Here is a 19,902-nt window from a genome sequence, read left to right on the forward strand (position 1 = left end):
AGTCACATGGGGTGAGATCAGGTGATCTCGGTGGCCAGAAGTGTAGAGCCTGATCTTCATTTCCTATGCCTCCTATCCAAGGCTCGAGAAGTGACTGATTCAAAAAGTTTCGGACATCAAGATGCCAATAGGGATCTCAATTTTCCCTTTAATAGGTTAAAAATTTGAATCTTTTTTCTTTCAATTGGTGTATAAATTATTAATTTTGAATTTACTTAAATAAGGAGTAAATATTTAAATTGGGTCCATGATTTAGAATAACACTGTATTGTGTAATAATTTAATACTTTTTCTCGATAAAGATACACTTTTTCTCGATTCATTTCCAGTTTTATACCATCGCGCCCTCGTTGGTGAATGGCGTTGGAAAAATTAACAACTGTTCATCACGATTTATTTTACTTAAATAGTTTCGGTTTCTTCGAATTTAATGTCTTCCTGCCGCGTTTGCACCACAACAATGGAAGCAGACTTGAAAATTTATCAACGATCCGAATGCGAAAATTGCGTATCGGCATTCAGTCCTCATCACTAGAATTCAAACTTTTTAACTATTAAATTTACAAAAATACATGGTATAAACGTTCACGTTGTGCGGTGTTCACTTAATATCCTTTCAGCGTTTAGCTGAGATTACTTTTCAGGATCTATAAGGCTGGCGCCTGAAGGCAGCGGTCAGATGAGAAGAATTTTTCACTATTAAATATATAAAAATACATGGTATAAACGTTCACGTTGTGCGGTGTTCACTCAATATAATTTCAGCGTCTAGCTGAGATTAATTTTCTAATTCTCTAAGTCTGGCGCCAGAAGGCAGCGGTGAGATGAGAGCGAAAGTGATGCGCTCAGCGCGAGCGACGGTGACCGAGTGAAGCGACCTCAACGCTCCGGCCCTGCGCTGCTGAGACGGGCCAGGGCATCTGCTTGGCGATTCCTCCACAGTGACACGATAAAATATGTCAGTGGCGTGATAAAATATGTCGTAGTCGTCATTGGAGTCACTGACCCGATTATTAGGCAGAAGAAATGTTGAATAAATCACATAAACGGGATCAGTGATTTTACTTATTATCAAATTCGGCGAAATATTGTTCTGTTGAATAAATTAATCAGGAGATGTGGTCAAATAAAATAACATAGTATTACATAATATTATATAATATAGATTTGTTGGAAGTAAGTTGCAAGTAAGTCCGTCATCTGTGCGAAATACAAATTAGTTGCGAAAAGAGACGGATCGAAAAGATTTGAGCATTTTGTTAATTATTTTGTCTTGCTATTAGAGAATAAAAGCAGAAAATGTGTGCAGGAATATTAGCCTGACTACCATCTCCCAGTTCATGCTGTTAATGTATAACAGTTTTTATTGATAGCGTCCATCTGTCCTTCGGCGCTGCTTTCGCCTGTGAAAATTATTATTCATAGAGTTGTTATTAATAGTAATATTATTATTATAATTATTATAATTATTATTATTATTATTATCATTGTTATTATTGTTATTATTATTATTATAGTTATTGATAGCGTCCATCTGTCCCTACCCTCTGGCAACAATCGTACCTCGCTAATACGGGCGCTGCTTTCGCTTACACCTCCTCAAACCCCCACAAAAAGTTCCATAGTAGACTCCGGAGAATTGGCATCTTTGGTAATTAATTGTTCAATATAAATCTAGAGTAAAGCTAACTTAATATCAAAAATGACGGGGCCAATTTGTCACCTGAACGAATTATAGCAAAGTGTATTTTCTCGATGAAATTATAATAAGAATTTTTGTGGCAATGTACGGCCAATTTCAGATACACGAACAAATTAATCATTGAATCTAATTCAGAAACAAAACCATTTCCGTATACTTGATAATCCATGCTACAAAATTAGCATGACTTGAATAAAGAGATTTATTGATTTAAGAGAACGCGACGAGTGTAGACGGTCATCATACTTTCACTGACGCAGCGTTGAGAGTGTCGGAAAAAAATCTTGACTTTAACGTAATGTGAACGCCCTGGACCTTCCCATGCAATGAGAGTCACGATAATATTGTTTACAATAAATGATATTAAGCACTGAAAAGCAAAGAAAACGATAGGAAATTGATCATATCTTCAATGAAAACGTTTCGGCGGCCAGCGCTATCATCAGGTCAAAAAAATTATAACCTAAAGTATTGAGAAATCGACAAACGAACCTATATCTATCAACAATTTCAAGAGGAGATGAATTGTACGCGTTTTTAAGACAAGTATCTCAATACTTTTAGTATATGAAAGAAGGCAAAGTAAGCATTTTTTGTGCGGTTTGCATATATGAAATTTATATAAAAACGTACTTGATTAACGCACCAAATGATACTACCATCAAGCGTTTTATTATATGTTGGGAAATCATAAGATGTAAATAAAATATTATTGCAGTGCGAGTAGGTACCTAAATGTGTGGATATAGTTTTTTCCTTGATGTTCATCGAATATATTTTATATTTTTGTCAAAAAAAGAATCTTGAAGAAAAAAGGGTCAATGGATTCTGTGATGAAAAACACCGGCTGTGGCTGACTAAATTTAATATATTTTACCTGGCCCAAAAATCCTAATGCCCTCTATAGAAGTAAAAAGCTATATTTTGTTCTCAATTCCTTTGTTGAGTCATTATCAATTTAAATTATTTAAACACGAGTAATTATGTAAATATGCAACAAACTCATTCAGAAACGCTAGTTCACACGAACTCCAATCCTTGGCTATGTAATTTATGCCTTGACTTGCATGTTGAAATAAGGCGGAAAACTATTTATTATTGTAAACTTGGGCTTTAAAAACAAGAATTTCGACAGTAAATTGCACAAAGCATTCATTAAAATTTTTCTCTGCAATATAGTTGCTTGCTGAAATATGCACATAACAAATGGGGATTGTTTCTCAACAGTTTTCCACTTTTACCGCCGCCTCCTGGCGCTGGAATATTTTCGTAAGACAGTCGCTTATGGCACGTGAAATGTAGCCATAGTTGCAATAAAACCGAGCTGGACGGCCGGATCGCTGCTTGGATCTGTTGTTGGTGAACGCCGTGTGTTTGAAACGGAGCAGGACGAACGCGTGGCCGCTCGTACATTGTGTTGGTGAACGCCATGTGTTTAAAACGGAGCAGGACGAACGCGTGGCCGCTCGTACATTGTGTTGGTGAACGCCGTGTGTTTAAAACGGAGCAGGACGAACGGGTGGCCGCTGGGCATTGTTACCTAATAACACGTTCTTAATATGCACCATAATTGCTCCATTATAATTATCATCGGACTCCTAAAAATGAGTGGCTGTGGCTACTTCAATAATATTATACAAAAGACACATGATACACGAAACTAAATGTTGGCGATTAAACAACAAGTTCCGCCAACGCGAGTTCTTTATTGTTGTGTGACTTGAGTTGGAATTTTCGGTTAATATTGAGGAGTGGCTCTGCCTCTAGGGCGGGAAAAAAATTAATTCCCTTGCATTACGAACCAATTTTGGGCTTAGCTTAGCAGTCTATTAAAATAGCGCATCGAAAATGCGTTCAGTTCCTTAAAAAAATTGAAGCACATCAGAAATAAACCTCTGCAGATCTTACTAGGGGATTTGAGGAAATTTTATTTTTCCTGCGAAAATTGAGAAGCTCGAGTAAGACCGGCTGCGTGCTGTATTCGGTTCCCCAAGCCATTGTGGAAACGCAGTGAATCGCGCGACGCGTACTAATTGAGTGAAGATTTTTGCTCTGCATGTGCATTGTTGTGCGCATATCATAGGAAAAGTTCTTGCATCACACGCAATAAAAAGACCAAAACACGAACGGCGCTCGGCGCATCAATCATGCACCTCGAGTCGGTCAGTTTCCAACCGGGAAATTCGATGACCGATAGAGTAGAGCAATTTAACGCTTTATGAATTGAATTTAAACCCATCAATTTATCCTATTTATTTTATTTACCTTCCTTTATCCTCGACCAATAAGTCATGTTCGATAATGACATGAAAAATTGTACTAATCTTTAAAATACGAAATATCGAAAGTATGATCCATATAAACACGTAAACATTTCTTAAAACTCGAACAATATTTTGCAATAACTTTTAGACCTCTGATAACACAAAATTAAGCTAAATAGACGTGTTTCACAAGTTTACGATGTTGTATGAAATAAATGCAATGATTTACGACGAGGAATTTGACTTTACTTCCTGTTGTCCCAATCAAAGTTTTTGCTTCCTCTGCACGGAACTTCCTGGTCTGTGCAGAATCACGAACTTGCAATCGAAATGCCGATGTTCTAATCTAAATACAACGTTATAGCTTAAACATTTTTTCACTAACAATGCATAGGCAATAGACGGTGAGGAATATTAAGGCGAATATTTTGCGCATTTCTATGAATACACAGAGCAAATAATGCAAAATAAGAGTACGCAGTAAACACATAATAAGGACAACAAGGACAGTAAACCTTATTGTTTTTCCGGCGCATTTAAATAGGCCGAAATTTTAGGTGCAATCATGAAATTACTGTTCAATTAAAGTTAGATAATCGCAAGAGGTTATATTGCATATGATTTGACATATCAGCAAAGTTTTTTATTTTTAGTTTTATAGTATAATTGTATTCTTTGCCCTACATAAACAACGGTGCATACATGAATTCCGTTTTAGGTTATTATTAAATAAACTATTATCTAAAAAGCTATTTATCATCGGTGAATGGTTTACACTTATGCGTAGCTTAAGTCTCTGCACTATAAACAAACTCTGCTACTCTATACAAAAGAGTGACTAACGTGGATTTTGAATCTGATACTGATCGACGTGTACCTATAATATAAATTGATAATTGATACATCAGCAACACCTCATTGCCTGGAAGATTGATCTTTCGCCTGCGGTTAGAACACATCTTCACCATGTTTGTTATGTTATGTTATGTTATGTTATGTTATGTTATGTTATGTTATGTTATGTTATGTTATGTTATGTTATGTTATGTTATGTTATGTTATGTTATGAGTTATGTTAATTCCCAGGTACTTTTTGGGAATTATTGTTTGGGTTATTTGGAGTAGCTTATCCTGAAATCCTGGCAAAAATGTATTTTCTATGATCAAATGAAACACTCCACGGATTACTCCACTCCACATTTAAAAGTTTTTTTTTTCGTTAGAATTTTTCATATGAAAAGAAAAGTCTGGATCGAAATTTTATGCGGAATAATAAAGAATATTCCCTGAGTTCCAGGTACTTTTTGGAAATTGTTGTTTGGGTTATTTGGAGTAGCTTACCCTGAAATCCTGGCGAAAATATATTTTTTATGAGCAAATGGAACACTCCACGGAGTCCTCCACTCCATATTTAAAAGTTTTTTTAAATATGGATACATTACTACTGGTCCGATTTATTAACATTCATTTACGGTTGAATGCACTTGCAATGCAATAAAAACTTCACAGTTATGAATTAAACGAACTATGGTTTAACAAAACATATTGCTCAGTTTTCGTACCTCCACGGGTAAGAAATATTGCCTTAACTTGAAAAAATTGAAGGAAATCGATTGAAATTACATTCTTTAGATTTGTTAAGCGATTAAAATGCATGGTTAATAAAGTTTTCATTATTTGAGTGCACATATCAAGTTGCGTCGATAACCGAGGAAAAAATGGCTCTGCTAGTTGCCTAGAACTGTGACAGAGATTTTCAGCCGGTTAATATATTAATACTGCGTAAGTAATATATTAAATATTAATTCAAAAATACATTTACTGGATAAACTGGATAATTCAAATGATGAATTGTTATAAATTATCATAGTTGATGAATTATTTTATACTTTTTCTACAGCAACTTATTTGATCTTGTTAAAAAAAAACATTTCGGCCTTGAGGTCTGCTCAGCAAAAAATCTTAGTGCCATTGTGAACCAATTCCACCTGAGCGTCTAAGAATCAAGAATAAAAGCTTTATTGAGGTTGGGTTCTATCTTGATTAAGCGCTGCAAAAAAGTAGGATGTGTTGGGATTCAAAGCTTCAATAGGAGCGGCTCAAGTCTTATTTAAAAACTTTAAATAGAGGATATTTTTTCCAGTACCAGACTGAAGCATTAGTGCAGGAGCGCGTGTATTGATAAAACACTAGTTGATATGGTTCGCTGCTTAACAAGAAAGGTTTTTTAAGATTAAGATGACTCGTGATGAACCTGAAGGTCTTGCAAAGTGAGAGTCAAGTAAACTAGGTTACATTTTACTTCAATTCTCGTTTCCTCCATGACATTCAACTAATTTGTGGTAAACCTAACTCATTTAAAAAAAGGTTGACTAGCAATACAAAGATACAAAATTCAAGGCAAAGATTTAGCTACCATTTAATTATTTATTGATGTGTTGTGTGTGTGCAACGTGTGCGTGGTTTTCTCACTTGGTTACGTAACTGTTGATATGACTTATAATGTGTGTAGGTGTTGATCTTCCAGCGATACGCTAAGGCCAAAAAAATGCATTCAGCAATTTTTTATGGTGTTTAACCTATTAATGAGCATCGCTTGTACAATATATTAATGAGCATCGCTTTCATAATTTATTAATGAGCATCGCTTGTATAACATCGCTTGTATAACCCGCGATGTCGCTGCCAGTTATATCGAGTCTTACAACTGACAAATTCGGGAAAACACTTTTTGCCTTCTATTTGTCCAAAGAATTAAAAAGAACCGTTAATAATTGAGGTGCAAATTGTATATAATCTCAATTTATGAAAAGAAATCATGCAGAATTTTCAAGGTGTGGACGCGGTATAGAACCTGGAGGTACATGACTGGCATTATACCGCAGTTTTTATTCAAGTCCCGACGTTACTGAAGAGCGGGATTTGCTCCTGAATTCTTCAGACGACGCTCACTACTAAAATATAAGGGCATTGGCTGTCTAGTAGTTCGTTACATAACAGAGCGTTCAGCGCTAGGTTACGTTGAGGGCGTTACGTAATGATCTATTATAATTCAATGATTAGTTTTTATATACAGTATATTAAAGAATAAATTCGTTGTTATGAATAATTTGTGGGTACATCTTGACTGAATTCAATGCTTGAAGCCATGAATGTCAGTTGGGTGATCGTAGAGCTCCTAAAGTGTAATGGAAAATAGCCTACAGTGACAAGGTAATGCATTTAATTTTTTCTCGTTTAGAATTATTAGATTTATTAACTTGAAAATTTAACTACAAAGATAAATATCGTTTTAAGAACTTTAAAACTTGAAGGGGCATCCAGTATAATTCTTTAAAGAACACAAGACAGGTAAGGGTGTTTTGCGAATTGCGATCGTTAAGGTTGCGAATGAGATGAAGACGGGAAAAAAATTCATGCGTAACGTGATTATTCGTAACGGATTTTTTTTAATGAATTTACAGCTAGTGGCAGAGTGCCCTACAGCAGAAATGTCTACTTGAGAGACTTGCTCGTGCAGCACAATAAACTAGGAGAACCTAATAAGGTAATTGAGATACTGAAGCCTAGAGGGCAGCCTTCGGTCAGTCGTGTTCCAAGTGCCACCTAGAGAAGATGCAGACGGTCGCGGCTATTCTTTGGTCAGTATCAAAAACTTTAACGCAGGCCATTGTTCAAGTATTTAAAGTCAAATTGGGAATCAATTTGAGAACAACCTGCTTTCGTGTACTATATTTTGCTGAAATAATTATATAAAAACCCTCATTTTGGCAACCTGTACTGTTAAAACTTTAGTGCCCCATATGCATTGCTGCGCGCAAAACCTTGAAGTGAGCGCTTCGTTGGTTCACATTCTACTAGTTACCATTATCGCCCACTCAATGTCGTGAACGATCTCGTTTTAATTTGCCCTAACTTTTTTAAAAAAACTGGTATTATCTTGATCACTAAACTTTATATGTTCGTGGAATCCAGGAAATATTTCTACAGTCATAAGGATGAAAAATCAATTCAAATAATCGATTTAGTGATTTAAATCAAAGCATCGCATTCTTCTGTGAATATCTTCATTTAGGTATAGTAGTGTTTTACAAACAATTTAAGTGGCAAAAAGGTTGAAGATTTACTAAAATAAATAATCGGAATCGCCCTAATGAGTACATATTTATTTATTAATCCAAAGATTTTTCAGCCCAGCTTCACAAACTACAATAAAAAATTTCATTATAAAAAATTTGGCAGCTTATATAATTACGCACGGATTAATTTTAATAAATTGATAATATTAAGTTAGAAATTTTAACTTCTTTCATGAAAAAGTACATAAAATTTACAATACATTTATTTATAACAATTTCATATATGATGTCAAAATTGCGAGCAAATTTCAAAAATTCACTAGTTTCTCAAAGTCACAGATTTTAATTTAAAAATTCAAATGAAAGTCCAAAATTAAAATATGAAATTTCAATTCAATTTCTCGCCCACGATTGCACTTGGACAAACTGCACACAAATTTAACCTGAACATTTTCACCGAGTAAGAAAAGAACGAATAAGTACTAAAGAATTGAATAACATTCCGACGGGATTTGACCCTGACGCGGATGTAGGATGTAATGGTTAAGAGAAGTTAATCTAGAAACTTTCACAACAGAAAATTAAATTCAAAAATTTTGTGCACAATTCGAGAAATAGAACAAGGGATATCTTACCTGTTGACTTCTCAAAGGGATAGTCGGTGTAAAGTGTAACAGTCGCTGGTCACCACTGGTGTTAGATCACCACTTAATACGCGTTGAAGTCTCCTTACGCAGGTTGAAATCATCCTGAAAATTGTTCTGCATTAAGTTGCTTTCGCGTGTTTGATCTGTGTTTAATAAATGATTGAATATTAACGTGAGCCGTTTCTTTCAGCAGCATGAAGTTAGTCTGTCTAAATAAGCTTTTATTTTCATAATATTTGATTTAACCATAGACAGCCATCAAATATCCCGATTTCAATGTGGTTGTGAATCCATCCTTGACCTTTTATTCGAACGTAGAAGAAACTGGGCTTTATAAGGACCTTGATTTAACCGGGTATCTCTATAAAATCTTAGCCGCGTATCAAGATGATATATTGGCATTTTACATCTACAAAAAACTGAAACTATTCGCAGTGATTCTTTAAATCCTGGGAGCTCGCAAGATGTGCTCCCCAATAGTGAACACCAATTGCCTGCATTTACTGTGTACCCATAGCGGTTATCTATTACATAACCGAGGTGATTTCCTGTATTAAGTAGAGGACCTAGAACTTTGTGCCACATTAGAATTTTTGTAAACGCCGAATTTCTTTTCTATTTAAATTTTCAATTTAAGTACTTTAATTAATTAATACTGTCGTTTCGTGTGATCGAAATTATCTCCTATTAAGGGAAATTTTCATCTAAAACATAATAAAATACTAATAAAATACAGGATTCACGATGGATGCCGTTCAGCTGAATATGGTGAGGTTTGTCCAGTTTTCGAGACCTTGATGCAGAAAACACGTAGCCCAACCAGATAACTGCGTGAGGCTTTGTCAAAATATCGATGCATTATTTGCTCCTTTGCGGAGCATTCTGACCCAGATTGGCTGTATTAGTGCTGTGTGCAGAACGTGCGTCACCATATGGACAATATGACTCATTCATGTTTCTGAGTATATACAAGCCGCTGTATTTACCCAGCCAATGGCCAAATTTGCCACGTCGTCCCTTTAGTGTGGCTACGCCAGTTTTTACAGCCGGTCTCGAGAAATGGCAAAGAATTCAACACGCGAGTTTTGATGCAAGAACTTCGATGATTTTAATCGTGGCTTGTCAATCGCGGTCGACAGGAGCGCTAAATTCTAGTTATAAATTCCTAAATTCTGTGTCTAAGATCTGTCTCGAGCGTCGAAGACTTTGTTTAATATTATAATAGAAGGACTTTTTTCTATTATCGTAAGTTGCAATTTTTTATTATTTTTACTCATATCGTGCCTATGCATGACTAATTTCTAAATTTTTTTATCACAGTTATGCTTATTAATATTGTTTGGCTCGAAATGTACTGCACATATACTTGATCCCAAGCCAAGATGACGTCGATGCGAATAATTTCACTAAGAAACCTCTTACTTTATATAATATTATTAAGTGCCACTTTATCATGCATTGTATCATACAGTTATTATATTATAATGCGGTATCAGCATTATTGTGATTCGGAATTCTTTTTACAGGGTTTTTGTAGGCCTAGCGGCCGCGAATGACAGTCCGTCTTTCTTGAAACGCGGAAGCTGCAAGACGGGCGTCCAGCCGCTCTCCGGCTTTGACAGAAATAAGGTGAGTTGTTGGCAGGGAATTTACGCTTTCCCTTTACCACGTTTTACTGATTTTCACTTTCAGAGCTGTTAAACAGTTAGGTACCCTTTAAACCCAGTTTAGGCAAGGGGCTTTATGGACTAGTTTCCAGTGCTAGGAGAAGAATAAGAAAGAGTTTCCAGAATAAGAAAGAAAGAAAGAAAGAGTTGTTGGCAGGAGATGAGCTGCGTGCAGTCAGATAAATTAATGGATCATATTGTTCATTTAGTAACACACTTTATTACACGAGTAGGGAGCGAGCGTAGTATAAATGCACGCTATAGCCAGGCTAAACTGGGTCAGAATGACCCATACAACTTCGAAAAGTAGGTTCCTGTTTGGACAAACTATCACTTATTTCTATGAGCTCGTGTTTGGTGGATTGGTTGATTGTCACCAATTAATGTCATTGTCATACCTCATGCTGTTATTTAACGCTTAGCATTCGGTTTCACGATAAAAAAAAGGCTGAAGTGCAGCAATAATTATAGGCGATTAAGCATCTGCATGACGCAATTTGCGCCCTAGATAATTTGTAATTTAATTCCAAGGAATAAACTCAAAACGTTACGGATGTAATATTTTGTTATCATTACATTTTTTTGATAGGATACTTGGCCGATTCTCTGTGCGATCGCAAAAATAAAACGCGTTTCTAAATCTTGTAGGCAAACAGGCAAAAAAAAACATTATGTCTAACTTGTACATTTTCCGCCAGATGGCGGGACGGTAGAAAAGTTCTATTAACCTCACGTGATAAATTCGAGACGAAAACACTTCACCCACTACATTGTGTACCAGAGAAGTGCAATGGCTACTGTTTAGCATTTGTTCTAATTTTGGGCCATAACCTATCGTAATTGTCGCCCTATTTTAATTAGCATTAGATTATAAAATGAAACATTGAAACCCATAATATAACATAATATTAAAGACATCTTTCCGCTTCATCATAATGAATAGATTGCTTGGTGTGAAGGCAAGATGGTCGAATGTAGCGCCAGCTGAATTCAGTGAATTCTCTAATGCTGTGAAGCGGATATTTTGACTATAATGCTCGCCTGTCGTGTACTCGAATAATTTTAGATTGATTTACCTTTTGCTATCGTCATGAATTTTTATTTTTAATGAGTACACCACGCAATAATGTATAAAACCACGTACAAAAATATTAGCAAAAAACAAATTCCTAAACACAAACGGACATCTATTTTTAAAATTCAAAAATTATTTCTACCTCCAAATATTTCATAATACAATTTTGGGTAGAAGAAAACGTTCACAGCCTCTCTTCTCTTACAGTTTACTGGACGCTGGTTCCGCATTGGAGGCATCCGCAACCCTGATGAGGAGAAGGCCGTTAAATGCACCACACTGGATTACAGAGTTGGAGGTAGCGATTAGTTAAAATGTTATCGGAATTAGTTAAAGCATTATCGGGAATAAAAACAAAATGTCAGGCTGCCATTAACATAATCGTGGCTGGTAATTTATGTAATTCGATAAAGTCCCAAGCCCATCAGTTTGGAGAAGTTCATTAGAAAAGGCTTAGCTCGAAACACCTAATGTTTAGAGAGGTCAAAATTAAAACATGAAGTTTCCCGAAAACTGGGAAACAAGGATCTTGTGACTTCGAGGATTAATATAAAAATAATAGCGATTTCAGCGTTCATTTGGCCGTAGGCCTGTCGCCAATTCTTAACATCACAGAACATTCACAGCTTGTTGCGGTCTCGAACCGCAACTCCAGTAAGGCTTTTGCTTAACCGACTGGGACCGCCTTGCCGATTCTGGGATCGAACCCGCACCTCTCTGCTACAATCCTGATACTCTGAACTGTCACCATTAGGCCACCCTGGCCTTAATTATTTTTAATGCTTTAAATTTACCTTGTGCAGTTGTAAATATTACCGTTGTATTATATATATAAGTAGATAAATGAAATGGTTTCAATTATTTACGATGTTTTACGGCGCGAACGAATTCTAACGAATGAGAGCAGCTACGCAAGCTGGAAATCTTTGACTGAAATACACCATCCACCATCACATGGACATGGTATCGCAATATACTAAGTGTTTTGTCGTTGCAGCGACCGGCATGGACATGGTGTCGCAATATACTAAGTGTTTTGTCGTTGCAGGGACCGGCATGGACATGGTGTCGCAATATACTAAGTGTTTTGTCGTTGCAGGGACCGGCATGGACATGGTGTCGCAATATACTAAGTGTTTTGTCGTTGCAGGGACCGGCATGGACATGGTGTCGCAAGGCTTGGACCACATCGATGAGTTTACCAGGAAAGTCACCCCCATGACCATGGACGACCTCACTGTGGGCTCCTTTGGCCTCACCTCCAATAGTGAGCTCGCTGCCAATATTTCACAGATATTATATGAGAATCATCGTAATTCGATTGGATTTTAGTGCCTCTGTAGTGGCTAGGAGAAAGTTAAAATTAATTTTAAGACAAGGGCCTCGTTCGCGATAGGTGGTCGCCCGTTCAACACTGTCCATCACCGAAATACGAATTTTCATGATTTCTTTTTCACATTTTCAAGTCAACGCAATTCTTACTAACAATATTATTTGCATAAAAGTTATCTTACTCCGTCCCTACCTCAGTCCCCTTGATTAAACAGTGAACAGCCGCATACCTTTATGACATTCAATCTATTCATGAACCACTCATCATTGCCTCAGTTTACATACTCTTCGATCAACATTTCCCATTTCTAAAATGTCCCATTTAGTTACCTCGCGATTGATGCCAAATTTTCCAAAATTTAAGATTAAATATTTAGCGCTCGACATAAATACTATATTTGTATTAGCACTATCAATTTAAACATAAACCACCTTGAAGGATATAAATTTATCTCTTCCATCCGAAGGGAAAAACTCCATTAATTGGAGCGATAATATTTATTGTTTCGAGAGGTTGAAAAAAGGCCAGACCGGAGGAATGAAATTGGTATGCAAAATGAATTGTTTACTTTCTAGTGTATTGATAAGACCTGACCGGAGATTAGTGCATCTTCACAGGCCTAATTTAAAATCAAAGATCTTATACCACTAGTAATGTAACAAATACCAAGAAAGTTAGCATACTGGTAAGATAAAAATTTTTTGCCGTCACAACTCGCAGTAAATTTTCAAGTCCCGGTTTTCTACGACCACAGATCGCCCCGTGAAGCTGGAAATACTCGAAACGGACTACACTTCGTACGCGTGTCTGTACTCCTGCACCGATATCGCTGGTACCCACTTCGCGCAGTTCGCTTGGATCATGTCGCGCCAGCCCAAACTCGACAAGCGGGAGGTGAACTATGCCTTTTTTTGTGTCACTAAAACTCGATTTAAAAATCTTCACTTAGACAAATTATTCAGGTTTTTCCAAAATGCGATGCACTTTTAGCCCTTCAACGTGGCATCCTGACACAGTTTGGGCTGGGAAAGAGAGTATCAGGTCTACGTCTAGACTCTGCTAGTGCTGTGGGAAATAAAATTGTCACTATTTGAACACTATGACCTATTCATGTTCTAAGTGTTTATTTGATTTGTATTCACAAGTTATCTAATTGATTTGAACACGTTTGAACTTAATAATGAGCAGCATTAATATCGAGCTCATAAAGCCTAATGCAATGAAATATGTTGCTTGCTCTTTAATGTTCTATCACTTTCACCGGACAGACTCAATAATGGGTTCAATTAAGAACTTGTGGCGTATTTTCCAAAGTTTTTGACTGCTACCTCCATTAATACACATATAATTTTTATCTGTCGTGCAAAATACCCTATCATAAATTATTTTGATATGAGCTCGTTGTCAAAAATTGCATGAATTTTTGCAATTTCTTGACTTTCCGCTTTTCAGGACTTTTGTGGGAACGCAAAAACAGGACCTTTTCAGTGACAAATTATTTTTCACTGAGTTGCTCGTCTTATGTGGCATGAAAACAAGCATCGATCAGACTTTGCACGAATTCATTTTTTTTAATAAAATGGAAACAAGCAGCATTGAGACTTTACACTAAGGACAATTTTTTTATTTTTCAATAAAAAGTAAGACATTTTCATTACGTAATTTGGTTTACAGATCGGTTTGTGTCAGCTTGCGTTGAAGGAAGCTGGTGTTCCCGTGGGTAAGCTGAAAGGCACCCGACAAGACTCAGCGTGCAACTATCCCCCTGAGGAATAGCCTCCCGACGGGTGAAATCTGCGTGCAATTATCCCCCTGAGGAATAACCTCCCGACGGGTGAAAACATCACCCATCAAATGGGTAGTTTGTCCTGCAGAACAAGACACTTTAATGAGAAAAGGAATTTTGGACTGATAGGAATTTTTATAATAGTGGGTTATTTCGAGGATGGACAGTGTGATTCTATGAACTTTTTTAGTGTTTTAGTGATATTTTGTTTTAAAATAATATTCATAAATCGCATTGAATAAGTAACAAAGAGAAATGTTCAAGATGGGCGTTTACCAAGTGCTTCTTGAGCGCTGAACACAACATTGTATTTTTTGTAAAGCGCCCACAACCACAAAATAGCAGATATAAAAATACGTAACTTTTAAATTTTGATGAAATATTTGCCTTAATTATCCTCGTGTAACAATTTGAAGCCAATTAAATCATAATTTATTTAAGATTCACTTAATCCACGTAAAAAGCAATCCTTCAGAGAATATTAATTACACAAGCACTTGTTCGTCAATTTATTTTTATGGTAGAAAAATTCAATCCATCGTCGACACATCGTTTATGTGAATGCTTTGAACACCTTTTGCAAGACGAATCTATTTATAATTTTTAAATTAAATGTCATTTGTAAAATTTTGTTTCTTAAGCCTTTTAATCTTATTAATTTTGTTCATGTTCGCAACCTGACGCCCCTCAGATTAACGCCGATTAAGAAATAAGCTTGATAGTGATATAATTAATCCATTAGATATTTTGACGAGTTGAAAAGTTTTAACAGTAATAAAATAAGTGTGGGTTATTTAATCAATTCGGGATTAGCGTTCAAAATTATTTTGTTTTTATAACACTTCTCTCTAACTTCACTTCTTGTTTGTTTGTCTGTCTGTCTGCAACAAATCTTAAAATAGATTTTTAACACACTTCTACCTCTCCAATCGATCTGAAATTTTGCACACTTGCGCAAAGTTGGAGACAATGCATGAATCGACATAATAAATAATTTTGAAAATTAAAAAAAATTTTCGTATATAAAAAAATGTAAAAATTAATTTTGTTTAAATTTGGAAATTAAATTTGAAATTCATTGTAGATGTGTAACATCGGACTCCGGAGACGCTGTATTCTTTAGAAGTGTTGTCTTTAAAAAGTAATTTTCAAACGCATATTATTTACTGGTTGACTTCCAAGGCCGTGAAGATCTAAAAAAGTTGGTTCGTCGCATTCGTGTGTTTTTTAGAATCATTTTCAAGTTTTTGCATATATACAGAAATTATCTCGAGAGCATGAATCTTAGTTGTGTGAAGCTAGAAATTTTCCTGTTTGTTAAAGTAAGAAATCCAGAGCTCCATGTTAAAAGCTGCTGAATTTCCCCCATTTTCGGCCATGTTTACTTTTAAATTGTTCCATGTTGCCTCGCGAGGATGCGTTGGTGCTTTAAAATTTTACCAAGACTTGATGTATTGCTTCATCTGGCTGGAGCATTAATTAAATCATTTAATTAATTTTTATCTAGCTTGCCTAAATAAAGCTAATTAATTTTATCTAGCTTTATTAATATACGGTCAAAAAGCATTTAAAGCATTTAATTTATAATTAGAGAATATAATTAATTTTTAGCGAATTTTCTCATTTATGGAAAAAAAGGTGCTATTGTGCTCCCCATGTCCGTCTGTCCGTCTGTCTGTCTGTCCGTCCGTGACTTCACGTTCTCGTCGACGAGAAAATGCGCTCTCTGCCACTCACTGCAGTGAGTACTGAGTTATATTTTTCTATCATTGCTTTAATGGTAAAAAATATTATGCATCCTGGCTTAAGAATCCAAAACTCAAAATTCATTAAGTAGTTAAGTGTGATCCTCGAAGAGGCGATTAGGTTGCATTTCGTGATCAGATTCTTTCTGCTATTTGCTCATCCATTGTGGATTAAAATTAAAGTCTAAATTTATTTTAAAAAATTTGTCGAAAATGAACAACCCGCGTTATCACACTGCTCTGGCACAGATCCCATATCCTTTTCTTAGACAGTAAAATAACTTTAAAAATTTTGTTTGGAAAAACGTTCATGAATTAATTCCAACTTAACTATGGAAGAAGGCGTACGTGAATATTAATTGTATTGATTAACCAAATAAATGAAGCAATAATGTCGGAGCAAGGACTACTACACACAGGACATGCATAGCCTATGTCCAGCCTCTGCTAGCAGAGGCGATCGCCTACACTATGAAAATGCTGGTGTTTTAGTGGCATCAACAAATGATATGCCCATAATTGTTTCATACAATAGTATTACAATGTGTGTAGTAGTCCTTGGTCAGAACCATAGACTTTTTGCCAGTTTTGAAGTTCAAAATAATTTTGAACTTCAAAACTGGCAAAAAGTCTATGGTTCTGACCAAGGACTACTACACACATTGTAATACTATTGTATGAAACAATTATGGGCATATCATTTGTTGATGCCACTAAAACACCAGCATTTTCATAGTGTAGGCGATCGCCTCTGCTAGCAGAGGCTGGACATAGGCTATGCATGTCCTGTGTGTAGTAGTCCTTGTGTCGGAGATAAATGATTTCCTTCGAAATCTATTCGGTTTTATGCAGGAAAACCTAGAAATTTAAACTCGAATACTCAATTCGATGAAGGTTACAACCGAGTACTTTTTTTTTAAATAGAGCAAATAAAAATGAGGGCAAATACTAATCAATATTATAATGAATAATAAAAACAGAATACTCTTTTCGTGCATGGCATGCAGAGGATTTGAAGCCCCGTTTCGTGCCATTCAATTGTTGTTTCTTTAAGCAACAAAAATTATTAAATTGTATTATTGTTTTTTTAAGCGACAAAAATATAATGCGCGTATGTGAGGCATGTTTAGGCCTGCAGCTTCGTTTGTGCTTTAAAAGAAAAGTAGCAAAGAAATTAGTTGGTGTGCCTTGCCACGACCTGGGACTGATCCATTACAACGAGAAGCACTAGAGCGATATTTCCTATGAGGCAGTAAAGAAGGCTGTATAATTGGCGGTCTATAAAGTTAAAGTGTCACTACGTGACAGTAAACGAGGCTTCACAATTTAAGGCCAATAACGTTATTTCTACACGAGAGGCAATATTGCTGTACCATTGAAGGTTTATAAATTTATTTCTGCGTGGCAGTAAATGAGGCTTCACAATTTAAGTCTAGTACGTTATTTTTACGTAGCAGGCAAGAAGGCTGTACAATTGAATGATTGTTAATTTCAACACGTCATTTAATAGGCTTCACAATTGAAGGTCTATTACGTTATTTATAAGTGACAGGAAATGAAGCTTGACAATTTAAGGTCTATTACGTTATTTCTACGGGGCAGGCAATAAGGCTGTACAATTGAAGGTCTATAAGTTATTTTTACGTGACAGGCAATGAGGCAGCATAATTTAAGGTCTATTACGTTATGTTTAAGTGACAGTAAATGAGGCTTCACAATTGAAGGTCTATTACGTTATTTCTAAGTGAATGGCAGTAAATTAGGCTTCATAATTTAAGGCCTATCACGTTATTTTCACGCGTCAGTTAATAAGGCTGCACACTTGAAGGCCCGTAGCCTCGTTTACGAAGCACCATAGCTGGGTCCTCCACCCACGCCCGAGTCGTCTATATTTTTAAGGGAAGCCGGACTGGCAGTTTGCAAGGTCGAAGGCGTTGTCTCTTAGCTCGTCCAATCCAGCCCAAGATCAGATACCAAACTTGGCACGAACGCATCGCGAAACAAGTCTTACCGGCTATACTGTGAAGAGAAATATAAATCAAGATCAAGTGAACTCAAGGAAGCATGTAGTAGAAGCTAAGTGGATTTCATTGATACTTGAAAGCTTTCGGTAGTTCGAGGTAATTATAATCAAGTATGGTTAATGGAGAATGTGATACATGTTAGATCATGACCAAATGTTGTTTTATTGTTTTACTATAACTGCGCAAGCTGCGGGCATGTTTGGTTACATAACTCCAGTCTACAAGTCGTAAGTCATCCTCAAAATATTTAAATAATTCAAACATTGCTCTGTTTCTCTTCATACTCCGTCAATGACTATGTGTGCTTTTGAAATTTTTCTGGTATGTAGCAGAAATAATTAATGCAATCATTCCTCTCATTAAAAAATAAAATCTTTAGTAAACACTGCTAGCAAGAACTAACAAACACCCTAAATCAACCAGGCAAACACGAAGAAATTCAGCAACGGTGTCGAAAACTAGAGACACTAACAATCAATTAAATTATTTCTATTGAAACAAAGCCGCTGCCTAACAGCCTTTCTATGAAACCTATTTAATTTGAAATAGTACGGAAAAAATCCAAGCATCTAGCCGTTGGGAAAAAACTTTGATGATATCTCGGTAGAAGAAAAAAACTCCATAGCCCATTTCGGGCAGAGGTGAAGATGAAATAGAGGCAACTTCCTTACTCATTTCTTCGTTAAATTGTAAACAGAAGGGTTACGTTTCTGTTTATGCAAACAAAATTTCCCATGAGTGTAAATAACAAAATCATTCTAAAAAATAATTTAAAATGCACACCAATTTAAAATGCATAATTTACCCCGTTTGGGGTAGAATCCCTAGCATTGATTTATCTACAGCCAAGTGGTAACATAAATCCGCCCATATTCACAATAGCTTTTTATGACGATATGCACAATCATTGTTTGCAGATTTCTATGTCGTCGACGCCTAGTGGTGCAGACGCCTTTTTAATGGTGATGCATCCAGGTGAATGCATAATTGGCCTTCAGTAAGAGACTGTAGAATTTTATTCTAAGCGGACATATCTCGACTAAAATAAATTGTTAGAATATCACTTAGGCTAATTGGACAAAGTGTGATATTTTTCAGTGCTGCCAGTCTTGAAAATATGATTTTTTTATTGTAATCGGCAATGCTCTTTATCTAAGAGCACAGATGTTAATTTAAGGATCACAAGAGAAGCTAATTCATTGAATGCAATTATAGAAGTGGGAGATCCGAAGTAGCTCTCAATGCGTTTTTTTAATAAATTTTTCAGAGAATTTACATCAACCTTCATCCACCCCACCCAATGCCTAAAAAAAGGTATACTCTCAACGTCGTTCAACAATAGTAGTGTATACATTATATTCTCCAGGCAAATTACAGGTAAATTAGAGGTATTGCATCCGCCATCATTGCATTACATATAAACAATAAAAGACAAGAAAACCTACACTATAAAGGGCGTGGCAGTGTAGGTGGCTGCCCAGTGTGGGCGTCGTTGGAGCGCGTCTTCCAGAGGTTCACTTCGTGTAGCAACTCCAGGGGCACGCAAGCTGCGTGTGCGAAACGCGGCAGCACAAAAAACG

At 36.1% G+C, this 19,902-nt stretch overlaps 1 protein-coding gene across 1 annotated transcript; it reads left to right on the forward strand.

Moving 5' to 3' along the window:
- The first annotated feature begins 7,549 nt into the window (after positions 1-7,549).
- LOC108669824 (crustacyanin-A1 subunit) lies at positions 7,550-15,180 on the forward strand. Its single transcript, XM_018157241.1, has 6 exons — positions 7,550-7,607; positions 10,219-10,321; positions 11,642-11,732; positions 12,585-12,701; positions 13,522-13,661; positions 14,442-15,180. The coding sequence occupies exons 1-6, from the start codon at positions 7,582-7,584 to the stop codon at positions 14,541-14,543; spliced, it is 579 nt and encodes a 192-aa protein (XP_018012730.1). The 5' UTR covers positions 7,550-7,581; the 3' UTR covers positions 14,544-15,180.
- The last annotated feature ends 4,722 nt before the right edge of the window (positions 15,181-19,902 follow it).

Source organism: Hyalella azteca, unplaced genomic scaffold (assembly GCF_000764305.2).
Source record: "Hyalella azteca isolate HAZT.00-mixed unplaced genomic scaffold, Hazt_2.0.2 contig10992, whole genome shotgun sequence".
Classification (NCBI taxonomy): domain Eukaryota; kingdom Metazoa; phylum Arthropoda; class Malacostraca; order Amphipoda; family Hyalellidae; genus Hyalella; species Hyalella azteca.

Bases quoted from the DNA above. Each gene is read 5' to 3' on its own strand.
- LOC108669824 (XM_018157241.1), top strand. From the start codon at position 7,582: ATGCAGACGGTCGCGGCTATTCTTTG. The intron at 10,322-11,641 runs GTGAGTTGTTGG...CTTCTCTTACAG, and splicing joins CCGGCTTTGACAGAAATAAG to TTTACTGGACGCTGGTTCCG. The intron at 11,733-12,584 runs GTAGCGATTAGT...TTGTCGTTGCAG, and splicing joins ACTGGATTACAGAGTTGGAG to GGACCGGCATGGACATGGTG.